Source organism: Silurus meridionalis, chromosome 16 (genome assembly GCF_014805685.1).
Source record: "Silurus meridionalis isolate SWU-2019-XX chromosome 16, ASM1480568v1, whole genome shotgun sequence".
NCBI lineage: Eukaryota > Metazoa > Chordata > Actinopteri > Siluriformes > Siluridae > Silurus > Silurus meridionalis.
In genome coordinates, this window is record NC_060899.1 from 8,176,360 (window position 1) to 8,196,452 (window position 20,093).

The following is a 20,093-nucleotide window of genomic DNA, read 5'->3' on the forward strand; positions in this document are numbered from 1 at the left end:
TCTTCATTTAAAATTCACTCTTCATTAAAATATCACATTCTAGCTTCTACCTGCTATAACACAGGAAAATCAACTCCTTCTTCTTCATCATTTAGTTTAAAATTGTGTTTTCTGATTAGCTAAGGAATAAAAAAAGAACAGTGCAAACCTAAATGTAACATCCAACAGTCATCAACAATAGGATGCACTTTGGTTTTGGGACCTGATCTGGGGAACATGAATGTGTGAATGTGTGTAGAGAAGAACATATGACTTGGGGAAGAGGTATGAATGTGTGTGGAGAAGAAAATGTGACTTGGGAAACAGGTAAGAATGTGTAAATTAACTCTTATACCTTAACTAATCGAAAAAAAATGGCATCTCCTGGCTTTTTTGATAGATTAGATTAAGGATTGAGACTGCACTGTTTCTGTGAATGAGTGCCATGAGGGCCTGTTATTATTTTCCAAATTAAATGGCCTGCACACTGCATGTTGACTTGCAGCTTAATGTTAAGGACATAGTTTACCAGATGAAAACATACATTTGATGTGGACATTCCAAACACGTCTTCGTATTGCATTTCCATAAGCACGGCCCACCAGCTCATCCTCCCAGACCCCCAGCGACGCCTGAGTTCGGATTTAAAAACATTTACCTTTACATTTGCGGCATTTAGCAAACCCGACTAATGAGATGAACATTTGAAGAGTAAGAAGTAAAAAAGGGCGACAGGGCGACGTGTAAAGGCGGGAGGGTGCATGCATCTGCTTTGTGTCGTTTTTTGGGGGGTGTCTCGAGCACTTCCTGGATTGGGAGAATCGCCTCGGCGCGCGCACCAGGTCCCGTCAGTGGCAGACGCGCTCCGGGACCTTTTTCCGCTGCGGTTCATTTCACTGCATTGGCACTGGACAGCGTGCATGTGATTTATTATTATTATTATTATTACTACTCTCATTATTTTAGATAAACACGATTATCGGAGACGCGCGCGCTTCCGATTCCGTCGTGCGTTTCGTTCTTACGTTTATTCGGGACATTTGCGGCTCATTCTAACAGGTGGTGAGCGATTTCAGGTGGAGCTCAGCTCAGGAGGAAGAGGGTGTCCATGCTACTCGCGTTAGTTCACCGTCGAACGGTTTTTGCCGAACAAAGACTTTGACAGCAAACATCTTGTTCATTTTTTTATTCTCGGATTGTCCCAGTTGCACCCATCCGAGCGTCCAGGTAATTATCTACTGAGGATCTGGGCTACAGAATACAGTGGGGGTGCAGTAATACCTATAGACGGTGTGGGGTTTTTTTAGGGGGTTGGACTGCTAGAAAAGCAGCCCCCCCTTCTTTCTGCTCCTCCAAGGAGAACCCAGCACTGATATCTGGTTCCTTTTTTTCCCCTGTGGGACAAGAGGAGAAACGGCTCAGCAAACAGGTGCGAGGACGGACACACACGCTTACACACACACACTCTCGGTTCATTGTTTAAACGGGATACACCTATCCGCTGCAGGTCCGAGTGCACTACCTCGATGTTTTTCACCCACGGGCAGATAAACTAGGGCGCGTAATATAGATTTGGACACAGCTCCTTGTCGAAGTCCCATCCAAACGACCCGGGGGGAGCAAGAAGACGAGTATTGGACAGATCGTAAGAGAGACCTCCCCCCCCCCACACACACACACCAGGAGGGATGTCAGGCAGGAAGCACAACGCGAATTCATCGAAAAGGAGCCCGGTACCGTCCGAAACTGATATGTTCGGAGAATTTCAGGACTGGTGCCTCCGCACTTACGGCGACTCGGCCAAGACAAAGACCGTGACCCGGCGCAAATACGACCGAATCCTCCAGGCGCTGTCTCTGGCCGAGGACTCGGACGCGGATGGCAGCCACATCAACGCCAAATTTAAGTTCTGGGTTAAAACCAAAGGCTTCCAAGTCGAGAACGGCGATAGCCAGAGAGACCGAAATGGAAAACCCGACCGGCCCGTGCTCTACGTCCCCATAAAGGCAACGGTTAGTGGTTTACGAGTATGTCTTTCTTTCTTTTTTTTTTTCTCTCTCCTCTATTTCTCCCCCTCTCTCTTATCTTGCCTTATGGCTGTGTGCGTAACAGCCTGGAGCATTTGCTTATGCAAATCTGGTCGTTGCCGTTCGTGCGCAGACACGTTTGATTGGCACACGCGCGCCTTTGGACAGTAATCACAATCGCAGACTGACTTTTTTTGTGTGTATGCACACTTAAGTAATTCATCTTCTCCTGACCCACCAGGTTCAGAAGATGAACCGGTTTAAAAAAAAGTGTCAGCAAAACAATCCGTGTTGTGCAATCGGTGATGCGTCAAGTGAGAAGACTCTCAAATTAAATACACGTTGCACATAGTTGCATTGAGAGAAAGCGAGACCTTCTTCTCATTTTGAATGATGCATTCCGATCGTACAGGTTGTGGTCGTGGTCTTTTGGGCTGTGCATTTTAGGGCCATTCCTGCACGAGCACACCCTGGAAATGCTGCTAATTGGCTGATTAGGTGGGTTCAGGTGTGCAGGCAAACCTACAACGTGCAGGACAATGGAAGGCTCCTGGAGTTGGATTCCAGCCCGTGGCAATGCCGATTTCTTCAATGCAAATGTATAAATAGTATAATCGATGCGCATTGCCATTTCTATAAAATAGACCACCTACTGTTATATACCCTTTAGGTATTTAGTTCACTGCCGCTTTACTGAATATCTTTATCCGAATCAGTATACAAAGTATCTATCGTTCTAATTTTATGTTTTATTCTATTAGGTACTATCGATCCTAATAATAAAGTGCGCGCGTGCAACTAACCTTGATCTACCGTGCTGTTTCAACTCTCTCGCGCGCGCGCACACACACAAACGCTACCTTCTTGCAAAGTTTAGTAGCAGCCCTAATCTCCTCCACCTGCTCCATCTAATCAGGGTTTTCAGAAGATCTTGCTTTACTTGCATCAAATGCATGCTGTGTATGCGTGTTGGGACCAAACTCTGCAGGTGAGAATAGTCCATAAAGCGTATTCTGAGACTGTATATTGTATGTAGTCATATTCATACTAATGCAAGGTGACTTGGCATGTGTCATTTATTATTATTTTTTTCAAATAATACACTTGAGAAATATTTACTGTTTTAGAAAATAAGGTGTTTGCTAATCAAAATGATGACTGGGTTAATAAACAAAGTTTTGGCACAGACACAAAAAAAAAAACCCCAAACACACCTGCTGGGAAGATATTTGACTCCTCTCTTCAAACCATTATGCAGGGGTGTGTGAGAGTCTAAGTGTGTAAGAGGGTCAGACCAGCACAAGAGGGAAACTATGGACAGTTCAAACAGAGATTCATCACTGTTACTTTAGCACAAAATATAGATTTTTATTTTGCTCTCGCTGTACCCCAGATGATGAAAAGGCTGCCCCAGATTCACCCATCTTATTCAGAAACCATTCACTCTTTTCTCACATGCTCTGGTTTTCTCTGTCCCTTTTCACCCCCTCCTTTCTTCACTCTCCAATTGACTTCAATTAGGCCCCTTGGAGAGAGCTGAAAGGTTTGATTTTTGGCTGATGGTAGGGCTGATGAATGGTAGATTCTACCACACAAAGGGACAGGCTTGTCACTGCTTGTTACTGCTGTTGCACACATACAGCAGGCAAACCTCTTTGCTGCTTGATTGACAGTTCAGGGTCATTTTGGATTGTGTGGTGCTGTGTATATAGTAAGGTTATAATGCTTTTTATTGATCTAAATGCCCTTACCTACGTGGGCATCCAAGTGACCTCAGCAGAGGAGCTGCTAAGCTGTCAAATGTCATGTCCAAATCATAAAAAAGGCTAGTTGTCAGCAAAATAGCAACTAAGTTACAAAAACTAGAACATCTACTGATCTATTGTGGACTATATTCCTAAACTTTACACTTTACTACTTTTTTGCATACATGCAGTACCTAAAATAAAACCCTTCTTTTTTTTTTTTTTTTTTTTACTAAATGGAAATTAGGACATAGTGTAATATCACTGCCCTGCTCCAGAAAAACCTTAGAAAAAAATTGTTGATTTTAAAATCCAAATTATGTACTTTATTGTCTTCTATTTTTGTGTATTGTGGCATTAGCTTTTCCACTATATGGAACTGGATGTGTGCATAATCCAGGCATTATATTGGACCTACTTGAATTTCTCATTGTATATATTCAAGGCTGCCTGAATGTGTGTTGAACCAAATGTATTTAGAATTTTGTTAACATGTGGTCAGATCTAATTGTTATATGTAGATAAGGAAAACCCAGTTAAACAAATGACTTCTAGACACTGCCGTTTTAAAAAAGATTTATTGAGCAAAGTATCCAACATTAAATTTATATTTTATTTATTTATATGAAACTTTGCTTTAAGTAACTGATTTTACTTTCACTGAGCAGCAATAACTTTAACCAAATGCTGATGTACGGGTAACTGGGGAAAAATCCTGCACGTTGGATGGAGCGGTTTTGATCATTTTAACCTTAAAAAAACGATTTCCCCTTTTAACTTGGTGGGATTCCTTGTATAATTTGTATAATATTTGTTCAAGGTTTCACAACATTTCTATTAGCTGATCTGGAATTGACAGGCTTTCCTGACTTGCTAATGTGCTTAGGCAAATTGTCTCTCTTCTTATAGTTCCAGTTAATAAACAGATATGCTGGCATACTTCTGTAGAGTTTGCTGGTACAAGCCAGAATTTATATGGTGGTCAAGAATGGCAAGCAGACATGAACCTGTGGCAGAAAAGCAGCCTAAATCATGATGCTGCCACTCCCATGCTTAATGGTTGGGATGTTGATTTTAAGTTTGACTGCAGCGTTTAACTTTTGTTATTTTTTCTTAAGCCAAAAAGTTCTATCTGTCAACAGAACATTTTAAGTAGGCTTCTGGCTTATCCATGTGCTCCTGAGCAAACTTCAGCAATGTTCTTTTTGGAGATTAGTGGCATCTTCTGTGCTCTTCTGCCATGTACATTATATTTGTTCAGTTTGCCCGATGGTATATTTATGAATGTTGACTGTACTCAATTCAAGAGAAGTCTTAACGTCTTTTACACATGGTACTATGTGAGATTCCGTATTTGCTGCAGCCCTGAAGCGATTTTTATTTAAATTTGTTTAAATAAACCCCCTTGGGTGAGTAACACAAGTACTGAACTGTACTGTGCTAAAATAGTGCCATTTGCATCACAATGGATTGTTCGAGGCCAAGCTACAGTTTTCCTGCCGAGTGAGCATTGATGATTTTTCCCTGAGGTTCTCAAGAATCTCATTTGATTAAGGCATGGCACACTTCCATAAAAACAGACTTTAATAGGAAAGATTCTTGAAACATTGGAGGGAAACGATCAATTTAAGCCTGATTGCCATCCCCTTTGATTGAATACCCTGACTTCAGTTACCCCTTTAATTAACTTGTGCTACTTCAGGGTCACATTCTTTTTCCAGCAGATATGTACTGTTGTCCAGTTTAGCTCAAGAAATCTATTTTCTTTCATTCATTTGTTTTATTGGGTGTCTCTTTCTTTTTTTTCCTACTTTGTCTTAATAGTCATTAAATGTATGCAGAAGTAAGGAAACTTGTACAACTGAATTCAAACGGCTTTGGCCAAATGCAGAACAGCCCCAAATTCTTAGTTGAAAGGTTTGGAAAAGTTTTAAGGATGTAAAATTAGGAAACCAAGAATCCAAAGTGAAGATAGCAGCTGTTAATAAAATTGTAAAATACTTTTTGAGGGGCTGGGAGTTTCAGGTTAAAACAGTAGGGCTTGGCAGATCTCCTTTTGTGTTAAGGGTCTGTGTGTTTGTGTGAGAGAAAGGCTGAGAGACAGAGATGGGTGTGAGCGCCCAATGATGATGACTACAATAATGAAATAATGATCGGCCTGTGTCATTATATCTCAAAAGTCCATAGCGGTTTCTCAGCTTTGTGATACTGATACTGTGATAATAATGTGGATGTTTGGTGTTTCACCTGATAATATAATTTCTTCAAATATTTTTCTGACTTTTTAAAATAGATGACAAATCATCTAGAGTAGCTGTGAACACCAAGTCAGTACCATGTTTGAAATATGAGCTATGCACACAGGTGGGTCCGAGAAGGCTTCTATGGACTGTCCTTTAGTGGTTTTCATCACAAGACCACAATGCAGAGATGTTGGCTGCTCTTTGTTTGTGTGTGTAATTGGGGATGCCAATTGGTTACAGCTCAGTTTCATGTGTAGGGAGATTTGAATGTATTTTTTTTAAAGACTTTGTGTTTGTGTAGACTCTAAAAAAAAAGTGTGAACAAGTGAGAGAAATGACCGGAGGAAAAAAAAAAAGTGCGACAGATTTTGAAAGCGAGAGAAGCCCAGCCCAGGCAGGAAACGGTCACGTTGAAGTTGACACCCATGACTCTGTGGATACTAATAATAGCTTCATAATGTATCTCATGTATTTATTTATTTATTTATTTATTTATTTATTTTTTGTCCCAGTCTCTCTCTCTCTCTCTTTCTCTCTCTCTCTCTCTCTTTACACATTTTTCTATTAGTGTTGTTTAGTGAAATTAATCTTAATATCGTGTGTTGATGTATAAAACGCATATGAAAGAAAATGCATTAGAAGCTTTAGAATAGAGAGAGAAAAGAGACTTCAGTATATGAAGCCTCATGGGTGGTAAAAGCAATATACTATACATTTATTCTACTGTATGCAGGACAGAAAAGAAGAGTGTGTGTGTGTGTGTGTGTGTGTGTGTGTGTGTGTGTGTGTGTGTGTGTGTGTGTGTTAGTTACACACAATGTTATCAACTGGCTGACTTCAGGCCATATGGAGACCCAACACGGTATTTTAGCAGTGCAAACCAAATGATTGAAAGTGTAGCATAGTTGTCGAACATTGTTGTTCTAGAACCAAATAATGTAAAACGTTATCACTCAGCTTCTGTTACAGATCCTCTATTGCGTTTTATCTATTCACATGTATGCATGTGAATTATTTAGCTAAAGGCAGCTCATCAGTTCAGATAATAGACGAAGGGCTGGTTAGAAATAGTTTTCTTATACCTTTTGTGTTTTATTTTTTATTTTTATTTTTTTTAATTCTTTGGTCCGATAAGAAAACTGGTATCTTGAAACCCTGACATAAACATATATCACTTAATCATTCTGCCTTAAATCTCAAGACTTCGGAGTCCATAGTGCTCTGAAAATGTGGTAATGGGAAGCACCACAACACAAAAAACAAAGTAATCAAAAACTACTCATTAGGCTTTATGAATAGTGTTATTCAATCGGTATAAAATGCAAGTTTATTGTTCAAAACTTTTTTGTAAATATGTAATTTTATGTAACTGAACCTTTTTACATTTGTTAACTCATGCTAATGCTTAACTAGCTTATTAGCTAATGTACCTCAATAACCTCTCACACACCAAAAAAATACTGCAATTCGGTAAACTGGTAAACGATCCTTAAATAACATGCTTGGTGAGAGTGTCAGGTGGTGTGTGTGTGTGTGTGTGTGTTTGTGTGTTTTTTTTTTTGGGGGGGGGTGGTCATCTGGTCTGGTTGTAGTAGAAGTCTTTATCCCCCATGTCTAAGGCTCCTTGTGTCTATTGTGTTGGTGGATGTAGTTTTTTTTTTTTTGCATGGATATTTGGTTGTGTTGTTGGATAGCATTAACTTTCAACAACACCTTGTCAACTGTATCGTTCCACATTTTACGATATTCTGAAAGACATATTAAGACATTGAAATGTAATTTTCTCTTTTCCCTTTTTTCACTTAAGGTGAAATACCTGTTTACCTGCATATACCCCCACCCCCAAAGTCGTTTGCACAAAGGTGTTACGCAGGCTCGAATATCAAACTCGCACGCACGCACGCGCACACACCACACCACACCACACCACAAGTCTAAGGGCAGCTGTTTGGGAAGTAAATGTTTGTCAATTTAATTGTATTGAATTAATCAATTCTAAAATCAACATAAAGATTGTAACTTATATCAAATCTGTATAATTTTGTAAACTAAGTATAATTTGTCACTAACTCATCATTCAAGCATTATTGACCTTAGACTTCTATTATTAGCAGATTTGAGTAAACAAAGAAACGTTATCAGGAAAATAAAGTTGGGACCGACAGAAGTGTGTGAATCAGAGACACTAAAGCATACGTTAATCAGAATAAATAGCTGTAACATACTGAGGTAAAAAAAAAAAAAGGCAAACAAAAGAAATTCCATAACCAGTATGCTGGAGGATGGACGGTATTCTAAACCAAAATCAAATTACATAATAAGTAAGCAGGCAATAAACCACACAGTAAAGTACTATACATTTCAGCATGAGAATGTAAATACAGAGGAACAGGTAAAGAATGAGAAGCATGTTTTTTTTGTTTTGTGTTTTTTTTTAGTTTAGCTTAGTGTTTTACTGAAACTTTGAGGAAGTTTCAGCTTTTAGGTGGTAAACTGCTGAACACCCTACCACTTCCTTTATACAAATCTAAAAGACCCCCACAAAAAGCATTTAAGCAGGAATATAGGCTCTGAAGAAGGTCAGCAGTCCACTGAGCCTCAAGACTATGGATGACGTTAAAGGTAATTATAAGAATTTTGTATTCAATACATGCAAAAAAAAAAGACAGAAAACTAGTGCAGCTTATGTAGAACGGATGTAATGTAAGTTGATTTGTATTGCTATGAATAAGGATTCTGGGTGTGTTTGTAATTTATCAAGGTTTTTATTGAGAAAATAAATAAATGGTTTAGCAGTCAAGATTGGAATTTGTGAAGGCGTGAATTAGTGTTTGTGTCTTTGCTGTTGAGGAAAGGGTGTAGTCTTAACAACACAGCAAAGCTGCAGGAAGGCAGTCTTGGTAAGTTAATGAGAATAAAAAATGAGCGATGAGCCAAAATTCTGGCAAGATTACAGGGGTGTAGCAACACAAGATTTAAATTTAATATGGTGGTGTCACGATGCAATATATTTTCGATACAAGAATAATAGGCATTTTCTGAATGCGTCTTAGTATTCTATTTTTAGTTGATCAAAACATTTATCATGAAAAAAAGATGAAACCATGAAAAAATATATAAAATTTTAAATAAACCTATGAAACATAATGGCAATGCTTGCATGATCTAGTCAGACCATTAGCAGCATAAAATAAAACGTCTGATTTTTGGTTTCTGCTGGTATATAACAGAATTAAATTCAATTATTTTTTTATTTGTATAGCCCTTTTAACAATAAACATTGTCTCAAAGCAGCTTTACACAGATAATGTGGTGATTAAAATTGAATATGTTCTTTATAAGTAAGTTTGTCCCTGATAAGCGTGCTGGTGGCGACTGTGGCAAGGAAAAACTCCCTGAGATGGCATAAGGAAGAAACCTTAAGTGTTACCAGACTCAAGAGGGAACCTATTCTCATCTGGGTTGCACCGAATGTCTACTTGTAGCAGAAATACGATGTTGCGGGGTACAGTGATAGTGATCAGAAGTAAAGAGTAGTCCTGAGTCAATGTAGCAGTCTGTTGACATTAACTACAGTCCAATCCATCCTTAAAGCTTCTGTTCTTACTCTGGAATTTAATAGAACCACCCAAGGTGTTGAGAAACCGTCCCAAGCTGCACAGAGTGGCCTCCAATCGAAGAAAACACTATACAGAGGAAGGCCTGAACGAAGTGGGAAGATCCACAGAGGCGAGAGGGGCAGGAACAGTGGTCACTGGAACCTCAGGAGGGGGGGAGGGAAAGAGAGAGAGAGAGAGAGAGAGAGAATTATTTGTCTTTGTTGTTGTATGAAAGTTAATGTAACGGTGCAGTTTGGACTCCGGCAAGACTCGCTATGGCAGCATAGCTAAAAGGGAGAACCAGAAGGTAACACAGACATGAGGGATCTCTGAGATAAAAGATGACCCACCACACCACCGTCAACAAACCTGAGTGAACGTGTGAAAGTGAGGGGATGACAGCATACAAATATCCCATTTCAACCAACACTCTATATCCATGCTCCCTCCAGATCTACTCCTTTACCTAAGAAAAAAAATCTACTGATAAAACACTTGCCTAATAAATACGTTTTTAACCTCGACTTGAACACTGAGACTGTGTCTGAGTCCCGAACACTGATTGGAAGGTTGTTCCATAACTGTGGGGCTTTATAAGAGAAAGATCTGCCCCCTGCTGTAGTCTTCATTATTTGAGGTACCAACAAATAGAATGCACCTTTTGATCTAAGTAGGTGTGGAGGATCATACTGGTACAGATGTTCACTCAGAATCAATTGGCTACCCAAAGTACTTTTGTTTTGTAATTAAGTTGTTTTTTTCTTTTGCAAAACAATCACCTTATGCTGCCACCTCATTTCTCGTACTTGAACAAATCTAGACTGGACTACTGTATACTGTCATCTTAGTCTCTCGCTCGCTTGCTCACACACACACACACACACACACGCACACGCACGCACGCGCTTTGGCGCCCCTCTGCTGGTTGAGCAGCTGTAGATTAGATGGACTGGCAGTAATTGTGTTACTGGGACTTCTGTGTTTCAGAGAGCGAGAGGGAGAGAGAAAAAGTACAATAAGAGAGAAAAAGTACAATAAGAATAAGAGGAAAAGCAGAATGTGTTATTCAGCATCAAGCAGTAACATTCAGTAACACAGCGTTAAATAAAAAAAAATCCAATTAGTAGGGTTGTTTTAATGCAAAGGTGGGCTCGGAGAGCACGGACAATTCCACAGCTGTCAATTTTCCATCATATGTGAAGAGCGGTTGAAAGTGTGTTTCTTCACCTCAGAGTTAGAGAGGGGTTGCGTAAAGAGTGAGAACACCATCATTGTAGAACATAATTATAAAAGAAAACAGGATATGGCTAAAAAATGACTGATTTATTCATGAAATTTAACTGTGAGATAATAATTTTTGTAATTCTTCAAATGAATGCATGGTAACAGTGCAATTGTGTTGTGGACTGTCAAAATCTTTGGCGCAGATGTTCATTGGCTTCTTCATGGTTAAAATACATTTTTGATTCCTGAGTATTGTAAAACAAAGAATTGAGGTCAAGATATAATGTTAAATTACTCAATTCAAGATTGAACACTTTCTAGGTCGCGATCAAATAGTAACACGTAATTTCTGACCTTCTAGGAACTAGGAAAAAAAATCCTACTAAAGGACTCAAACAACTAAACAAGCAAAGTCAAATTTAAACATGACCACAATAAAAGTAGTTTCTCTTTCCTTTTTAAATGTATTAGCTTTAGGTAAATCAACATACAGACACATTTGCTTGTTAGATTTATTATATTCTATTAAATTTTATTTTCTTATGCTTAACAGTAGACATTGCCCCAAAGCAGCTTTACAGAAATTGTTTATGAAAATAAGTTCATTACCGAATATCTTAGTTTATCTTTACTTAGCGAGCCAATGGAAATGGTGGTGAGGAAAAACTCCCTGAGAAGAAAGAAGAAACAACCAGTCTCAAACAAGAACCCACGTTTTCCAGCCATATGTGGTTCTGCCCAAAACTGTTACCACAAATTTGGAGGCACACTATTATACATCATATCTTTGGATGTGGTAGCATTCAATTTACCCATCACTTGACCTGTGCTATTCAAACTTGTTCCAGCATGGCAATGTCTCTGTGCACAAAGCCAGATCTATGAAGACATGGCTTACAGATGTTGGTGTCAGTGCTCTCAAGTGATCTGCTATAGAGCTCTTACCTCAAACCTACTCACCAACTTTGAGATTAATTGGAACTCAATATCAGTATCTGACTTTACTAACACCCTTGTATCTTGTATATTTACAAGCTCACTCTAAATTTTAGTGGAATTTCTTCCCAGAAGAGTGACGGTTACTGTAATAGCAGATAGGAACTAATGTGGAATTGGATGTTCAAAAGCACATACAAGTTATTCTTCAGGCACTGGCTGATAACATACCTTTTAATACATAAACATTTTTTTAAATATTTTAAAACAGAATGCAAAAAAAAACTTTAACTAGTAGACTTCATTGAGTATATGTTATGTAACAGGTGAGTGTCCGAGCTTTTAATAATAAGGTAATACAGTGCTAATCAGAGGTGCTGTGATCCCACCATCCTTGATATTTAATGTCAACACAGAGAGAGCGAGAGAGACTTGGTGACAGGCCAAAATGGATTTGTTTCATTAGTCAGCATTTGAGAAGAGAAATAAAAAGGCTGCGTGTGTCCCCCCAAACTGGCACCAGATGAGCTCTATTAGTCTTGTGTGCGATTTATTTGAGCACTGAAAGCCTCCTGCAAGAAAATAAAGGCTCATTCAGGACCAAACATAATACAAGGACACATTAATATTATTAATTATAAAAATGTTTTGACTATGAGTACATTTTCACTTTTGCACTATTAAATGGCTTTAGTTTCATGACAATTACTAGACAGGGATTACTGCAACAAAACTTCTCAATGAACTGAGACATTAACGCAACTTTGCTTTGAAACCCAATGCATTATTTCTTTTTGTGTTGTTCTGTTCTTTTTGCTATCTGAATATGTATTTTAGTGTTTATATATCAAGAAAAGTAAATTGCCATACTATATTGTTCTCATGTAACCAATATGTTAAAGCAAGATGAATATTAATAGACAGGGATGTAAGAGAAGAATAATTGCATGCAATAATAATAATTGCAGAATAATTGTTTGTTTTTGTTAAAAAAGTATTTCTTTTTACCATCTGGACTGCAACATCTGGCTATATGTAGTGTGTTTCTTTTCACCATTATTATATATCATACAGAACGCTTTGTGATCGAGTTGTCCTGTTTAATCCCATGATATTCTATAATATTGGTAAAAATGGTATTTGGTCTGATGCAGAGGGATAGAAAGGCTCTGTACTGTAGTGGTTGCCATGGCACTGTTTTTATATTCTTTTTAGATTTCTTTTTGTAAAATATATAAAAAATTAATATAAATATTATATTTTTTCTTTCTAACTGTTATACTGTAAGGGAAATGTAAACAAAATGTAACACCTCTAAAACAGGTATAAAATATATGCAAATGAATGCATTTTTCTAAGCATAAACGAAACACAACTAAGCAGCTAAAAGTAAAAGGAATTTGTGTGTGACTTGTGCTTAGATTTAAATATATGTTAAAAAAAACACAAATTTGGATTTTCTGCCAGTTAAAGGGGAGCCACATCAGGTTCCACATCCAAATTAAATAAAAACTGATTAGATTTATTTTTTCTAATCAGGTAGTCTTCAGCTTTAGTGATCCTGATAGCCGTAGCCCAGGGGTGTCTAGTCTTTTCCACAACGGCTGGTGTTCCACAAACAACGGTTTCCACAAGTTTTCATTCCAACCAAGGGTCACACCTGATGGTCCATTAAAAATGAAGATCTAAACAGGTGGAGTCTGGTGGGGCTTAGTTGGAATGGAGTTCTTGTATCCTTCCTGGCAGATCACGCCGATCTTAAACCAAACTCAACCCAAATTTTCACTCTTATCTCTTATCTTTCGCACCATTCTGCGTAAACTATGGGGACTTGTTAATTCAGAAATACTCAAACCAGCCTATCTGGTAACAAAAGCAAGGTTAATACGCTGTATTGACGAGTGATCCATAAACGAAGCAAGTAAATTGTGTATTGAGGTCTGTAAAACTGGCCTTTTGTTTTAAGAGTTGACTGTAGAGGCTCCTTGTACGTTTGTTCTGCGGTGCATTTTTTTTTCCTGCTCTTGATGTTGCCCATGTTCCAACCTGAGCCTGCCGACTCGCACATACACCCCCGCTATACCGTGGCCACGCTCGCTGGCCTGTGTGCAGAGCGGATGGTGCCGCTGTCTTCCCCTCACTCCTACAGTTGCCATGGTGAGCAGGGTCTGTGGCACGGCTGCTCCTTTGGAGAAGAAATTAACAGTACTTTAATTGGCTCAAGGCTCACAGTGTGCATTATCTTCCTGTCATACGCCGCAGTAACTCCCTGTTCTCCACATATGCACTGCAGTGCTCCTGTGTGTGGGACAGCAATCACTTGGAGGGTGCTGTAGTTTGTGTGCACTCTTGGTTTGGAGTAGGCTACAGCTTGAAGTCTTTTACACATAAAGAGACACAGACTACAACTGCATGCACCATGCCATCACAAAATATTAATTGACTGATTGTAGGACTCCTCTGCCAAATATTCTATATATCCAAGTCTTCTATATATCTGCTATAGATATATAGCTATTATAGTGATTCATAGTTTCAATAGATCTTAGCACTGAGCTAAGCTTGACTCATCTATACATTCTCTTTTTTTGGATTTTGGATTAGCCATTCTTAACTTACCTCATCAGGTACAGTATCTCACAAAAGTGAGTACACCCCTCACATTTCAGCAACTATTTTAGTATATCTTTTCAAGGGACAATACTATAGAAATGAAACTTGGATATATATTAGTCAATGTGCAGCTTGTATAGCAGTATAGATTTACTGTCCTCAAAATAGCTGTCAACAAAAGTGAATACACCCTAAGTGATGATAGCTGTAGTTTGATTAAACATGCAAAGCCACATGTCCTTTTCATCATATTCATTTGTTTGTCTTCTTGACAGGACCAAACAAATTTGTGTATCTTGTATTAAAGCAGTAAAAATTTGGTGCTTTAAATACAATTGAGTACCACTGGATGTTCAACATGGAACCTCATGGCAAAGAACTCTGAGGATTAGAGAATTATAATTGTTGCGCTTCACAAAGATGGCCTAAGCGAAGATCAGTAACACCCTAAAACTGAGTTACAGTACAGTGGCCAAGGTCATACAGAGGTTTTACAAGACGGGTTTCACTCACAGCCGGCCTCTCAAGATCTTACGGTCAAGCATGGTGGTGGTGTTGGTAGCCTCATAGTCTGGGGCTGCATGAGTGCTTATTCATTGAGGGGAAACATGGATTCCAATGTGAACTGTGACATTCTGAAGCACAACATAATGCCCTCTCTTTAAAAACTTGTCAGTTTTCCAACATAACAACCCCAAACACGCCACCAAGATGACGACTACCTTGATTAGGGTGAAAGTGATTGAGTGACCAAGTATGTCTCCAAGCCTGAACCCTAGTTAGCACCTGTAGGGTATCCTCAAGTGGAAGGATACTATTATTACCTAGCAGTTATTGACAATTGATGGTGGATATAATTCTTTTTTTTATTTGAAGTGCTTGTGATGTGAAGAAATGTACATTTTTAACAAATTACATTTTGGAAAAATCATTTGGACATAAAATGAGTTATTGATGAGCTGAAATTGATCAGGCTAGAACCAAATATGTTCATTGCATAGGAGAAGACACATGTAAGTTGAAGTCATATGGTGTTCTGAATACTATTCACAACCCTGCTGAGATACTAAGAACCCTGGGTAATTATCGTGAGGGGGGGAAGATTTTATTTGTTTGTTTTAATTGTATTTGTTGATTTATTTATTTAACATTATTTAAGATATGTTAAACAGTGGATATAAAAAGTCTATGCAATCCTGTTAAAATTCATATTACTTACATGAAGAAAAATGCGCCCTTATTTAGTAGAGCATGTTAATGTTCAAAAGTATTATCATTCACCTGACATATTAACAAAGTGATTCTAATTAATCCCAACTGAAGATCAGCTGTTTCTATAGAATTTTCTTGACCGTTCATTGATTTTATCCAATTGCTTTTGCCATGATACACAAAATATAGAACATAATTGTCTGTGTCTTAATTGTCAAAAAGAATCAGCTAGGAAAGGGTTACAAAAACATTTCCAAGCCATTAGATGGTCTATGAAACACCATGAAGGCCATCATCAACAAGGAACCCAGGGCACCACAGTGACATTATCAAGAACAGGACGTCCCTGAAAAGGCCAATATGAGTCTTATCAGTGAGGTTGCCAAGAGATCTACAGCAACATTAATGCAGTTGGTCACTCCATGTACATGACAATAATATCTTGTATTCTTCTTCTGTGTCTGGGAAATGGGGTTGGGTGGCTATCTAGAAGCCCTTTCTTATGATAAACAACATGCATGCAAAATCTTGCTGTAATGGGTTATGGTCTGATGGGGCCACGTTAGAAAATATGTTTGGCTTAAAAACAAGACTGCTTGTCGTTGACAAAACATTGTATCCCGGGTGAAGCATGGTAGTGGCAGCATCATGCTATGGGGGTCTAGTCTGGTACTGTTAGAGGGAATTATGGGTAGCTGCATAATCTTTGTTGGCACGAAAGCTGCAGGCCTCTATTAAACAGTTGAAATGGTAAAAGACTCTTAACACAATAACAACCAAAGGCACAGATCCAAGTGAACAGAAAATGGCCTCAGAAGATGATCAATGTTTGGGAATCACCCAGTAGCAGCCCAAATCTAAATTGAATCAAATGTTTTTTTTCAAATTATTATTTTTTGCATTAAATGTATTTTTGGACAAATTAATTACAGGTAAACAATTTTTTTCTCTCATTTTGTTAGCAGTCATATTATATTAAAGGTGGGGAAAAAGATAGTCATGATTGATAAAACTAATTTTTTTTTCTGTCAAAAAGTCTGCAATATTGAAAGGGGTGTGCAGCTTGTCTGGCATGGTCATTGCCTGCCTGAGTTTCAGAGAGGCCATTGATCTCAATGTATAGAACTATAGATTTGTAGCTATGTACTGTTAGCGGAAAAAGAATTCTGAATCAGAAGTGCCATTTGCAGGTTGTTTCTCCTTTGGGGCAACTCTTAAAGGTTCTGTGTTGAGATATATATATATATATATATATTAGTGTGTATGTCACCAAGTAACGACTTTTTCTCAGGACCTGTGGGAGCATGTGGGCAAATCTTTCTCTTCATCTTTATGTAGGATGCAGATTTCTAGTTCAGCTTAGTACAGACATCTTTCATATAAAAGATTTTTAATAAAATCTAAGAAATTAAATGACCAATCTCTGTTTGTCTCTGGGATTCTGATCTTTTAATGTGATTGAGGACCTGGTTTTGAATTTCCCATTGATTGTGTGTCTGCAATGAGCGAACGCATATTTGCAAGTGTGTGTGGGTTGGTTTGTTTCTCATAGCAGTCATGGTCTTGAATGTTTGAAGGGCTTTTGTGGCCCACTGCACTTCTCTGCCATGTTTCCATCACTTCTTTCAGAGAGAGGTGAGGCTGCTGCTGCTGCTACTGCACTAACCTGACCTGTCTCCTAGCAACAAGGCTGTTTGGGCCGGGACAGAGGAGTGGAAGCTGAGAGAGAGAGCACCGAGACGAAGAGTATGAAAGGAAAGGAAAGGCTGCAATTATTCTGTGCCATTGGACAGAGCAGAGGCCTGGAGGTGGAGAGCAGGACTGGAGGGAGGAAGAGAAAAGAGTGGGGGAGGTAGAGAAGGCAAGCTAAAGGGGTTATTTAGATACAAGCGGAGCAATGAATGCATGACTGGCCGGCAAAGGGAGATGAATTCCGCTGGACTGTAACAGTCTTTTTCAACAGAAAACTACTGTTCCTCTTGCTTTGTCAATCCTTTAAATTATTTTGCAGCTACGCTTACTTCTTTTTTGTGAGATTTGCTAATCCAAGTGTGTGTTTGTGTGTAAAAGAGGAAAGGAGCAAGGTCAACTCTGAAGGGTGGCATTGTCGCCCATATTTTATTCATGCATACACCAAGTGCCATAACCTTGCCAGAATGCCATTCGCATACTGCCATGATTTTGTGGCACAATAGAAATGCTAATTGGAAGCGAGTGTGTTGGTGTGTCTGGCACATGGCAGGACAGCCTGGCTTTGCCTTCTCTTGGGTGCACTGACTTTGACCCCCATGTTGGCATTTTCGGGAGGGGTGTGGGGCAAATGTCCGATCTGCTCTGCCTGGAGGTGTAGCCCTCTGTGTGTGTGTGTGTGTGTGTGTGTGTGTGTGTGTGTGTGTGTGTGTGTGTGTGCGTGCGCGCACGTGCGTGTGTGCGTGCGCGCATGCATGTGTGTGGTCTGCTGAGCAGGAAGGTACTCTTCCACACCTCCCCTCCTCCTGTCTCACATTGGTTTGTGTGGAAGCCCTACTGCTGTCATGCACACTAACATCCCATACTGCTGATGTGCCCTGCAACCATTAGGAGAAAAGGGGGTAGGGCAGCATCTTGCTCCAGTGGCATACGTCTAAAAAACACACACGCACACACTTACACAGTGTCTGGCATCCATGCCCTATTTCCTAGAGGTAATATTGCACATTGAATGCCAGTAGTAAGCATGCTTGGTCGAGTTTTCCAATTAAGTTTATCCTACATACACACCTGTGAAGTAATCTGGTGAATCACTTGGCTTAGAACAGCAAAGACTGGACCGTCCAGGGCCAGAGTTTTGCAGCTCTAATATATGAGGTATTTTCTTCCCACGGCTTGTGTATTAATAGGTTTTAAGACATTACACTGTGGTAAGCGGTTTTCTGCAGAAGACTCAATCTCGCTGGCAAAGATTCCTTACCTCCAAGCAGCTGAATTGTGTCTGTCTTGACATTACAAAGCATGTAGCCTTTCTTTCTTGCAGAAAAGAATTTGCCTTCTGGCTGTCAGCTCGCCTAAATGCATATTAGAGGCCACTTCTTTAAACCAATGAAGTAGTAATTACACACAACACAATCATTGTCAACACCATCCACCATCATGTTGTTATCGTTCGGCACAGAATAAGTGGACTATGGCACAGAGTGTTAGAAAGGTCAGAAAGGGGAGATGGGAGGAGTAGAAGCAAGGAACAGGGACGGGCGCACGTGTGAAGGACACTGGGGTGTTGGGTGATAGGACTGCTCATGTGGAGTAGATAAGATACAGGAGGAAATAAATGAGTGTGCATAAGAGTAAGGCTGTGTGCTTGTGGCCTGGTGACACTCTGAACTGGCTGTGTGTTTGTGTGTCACTAGCCTCATGATGTCAGCAGGATTAAGCATGGAAGTGCATGAAAGCTTCTGTATAACTGTATACTTGCATCTTTGTGTTCAGTCATCATCTGCTCTGGTTGTGGTAGAAATCTCTAAAATGTCTTATTTTATTGAATTACTATAGTAGGTTCTGTGTAGTGAATTAAAGCGTGTTCCTTTCATTAATTTTAGGGCTGTAGCTATCGTTATTTTAGTAATCGTGTATTCTACTGATTATTGCAACGATTAATCGAGTAATCGGATAAGAATGGCAATACTAAATATACAAGAGAAAATAAGACTGGTCTCTTAAAATGAGCTTTTAACTAAGAATACATGTGAAACGTTTGTGCATTTAATTGCCTTATTACATAAAAATGCAAATACAAATATATAAATAAAATAAACTTAATTTGAAATTATCCCAAACTTTGGAAACTTTGTTGTGTTCTTTGGCCTGAATCAAACTGAAGCCCATTTCTGCCAAACAAAATAAATATTTTGCCCAATTCCTACTTATTTCCAAGTAATTCCAAGTTGTTTTCTCGCAATTCTGAGTTTATTTTACTTAAGTCTCACTTTATTCCTCACAATTGCGACTTTTTAAACATCAAATATAATTCTGGTGCTTGCCGCGGTAACCATGTTGTCGGCCTGAAGTTTGAAGTTCTGGTGTACGATTGAGGCTTTATCTGTCTTATTCTGTCTCCTCCAAAGCTGCTTGTTAGACAGAGTTCTCTTCGGGGATCGAAAGCTTGTTTTGATACCATGCAATTCTATTGATTATAGCCTATTTAATTTTCAATGTGTAAAGCCTTCTGGCACTGAAGAGGGGGCGACGCTGGCCGATTGGCGAAAAAAAATTGGAATTGCCAGGAATAAAGTTTGAATTGTGAGAAAAACAGTCAGAATTGGGCAAACTTTTATTTGTATTTTTTAAGTGGTGGAAACGAGCTTCCATATGATTCTTCCCTCCCCTCGCTGTTTTCTCCCCATTACTCCATTTTTCATTCTGCAGAGTCTCCTGTGTTCCTGTACAGAGCCCTCGAGTTTAGCAGGTGGTGCGACACTAATAATGGTCTGCGGGGAAACACAATGCTCCGTGTATAGTTAAATTGACTAAACGAAGCAT

At 39.1% G+C, this 20,093-nt stretch overlaps 1 protein-coding gene across 4 annotated transcripts in view; it reads left to right on the forward strand.

The window, feature by feature from the left end:
- Positions 1-778: 778 nt before the first annotated feature.
- The window catches only part of nol4lb (nucleolar protein 4-like b), a 94,652-nt gene continuing 75,337 nt past the window's right edge, over positions 779-20,093 (forward strand). Inside the window, exons 1-2 of one of the 4 annotated variants that reach the window (XM_046869338.1) lie at positions 2,480-2,676; positions 2,768-2,994. In XM_046869338.1, the coding sequence (XP_046725294.1) occupies positions 2,956-2,994 (39 nt within the window). In that variant the 5' untranslated portion in view covers positions 2,480-2,676; positions 2,768-2,955. Of the gene's footprint in view, positions 1,992-2,479; positions 2,995-20,093 lie in introns of those variants that run through there. The other 3 variants (XM_046869339.1, XM_046869336.1, XM_046869337.1) reach the window with 3 other exon arrangements.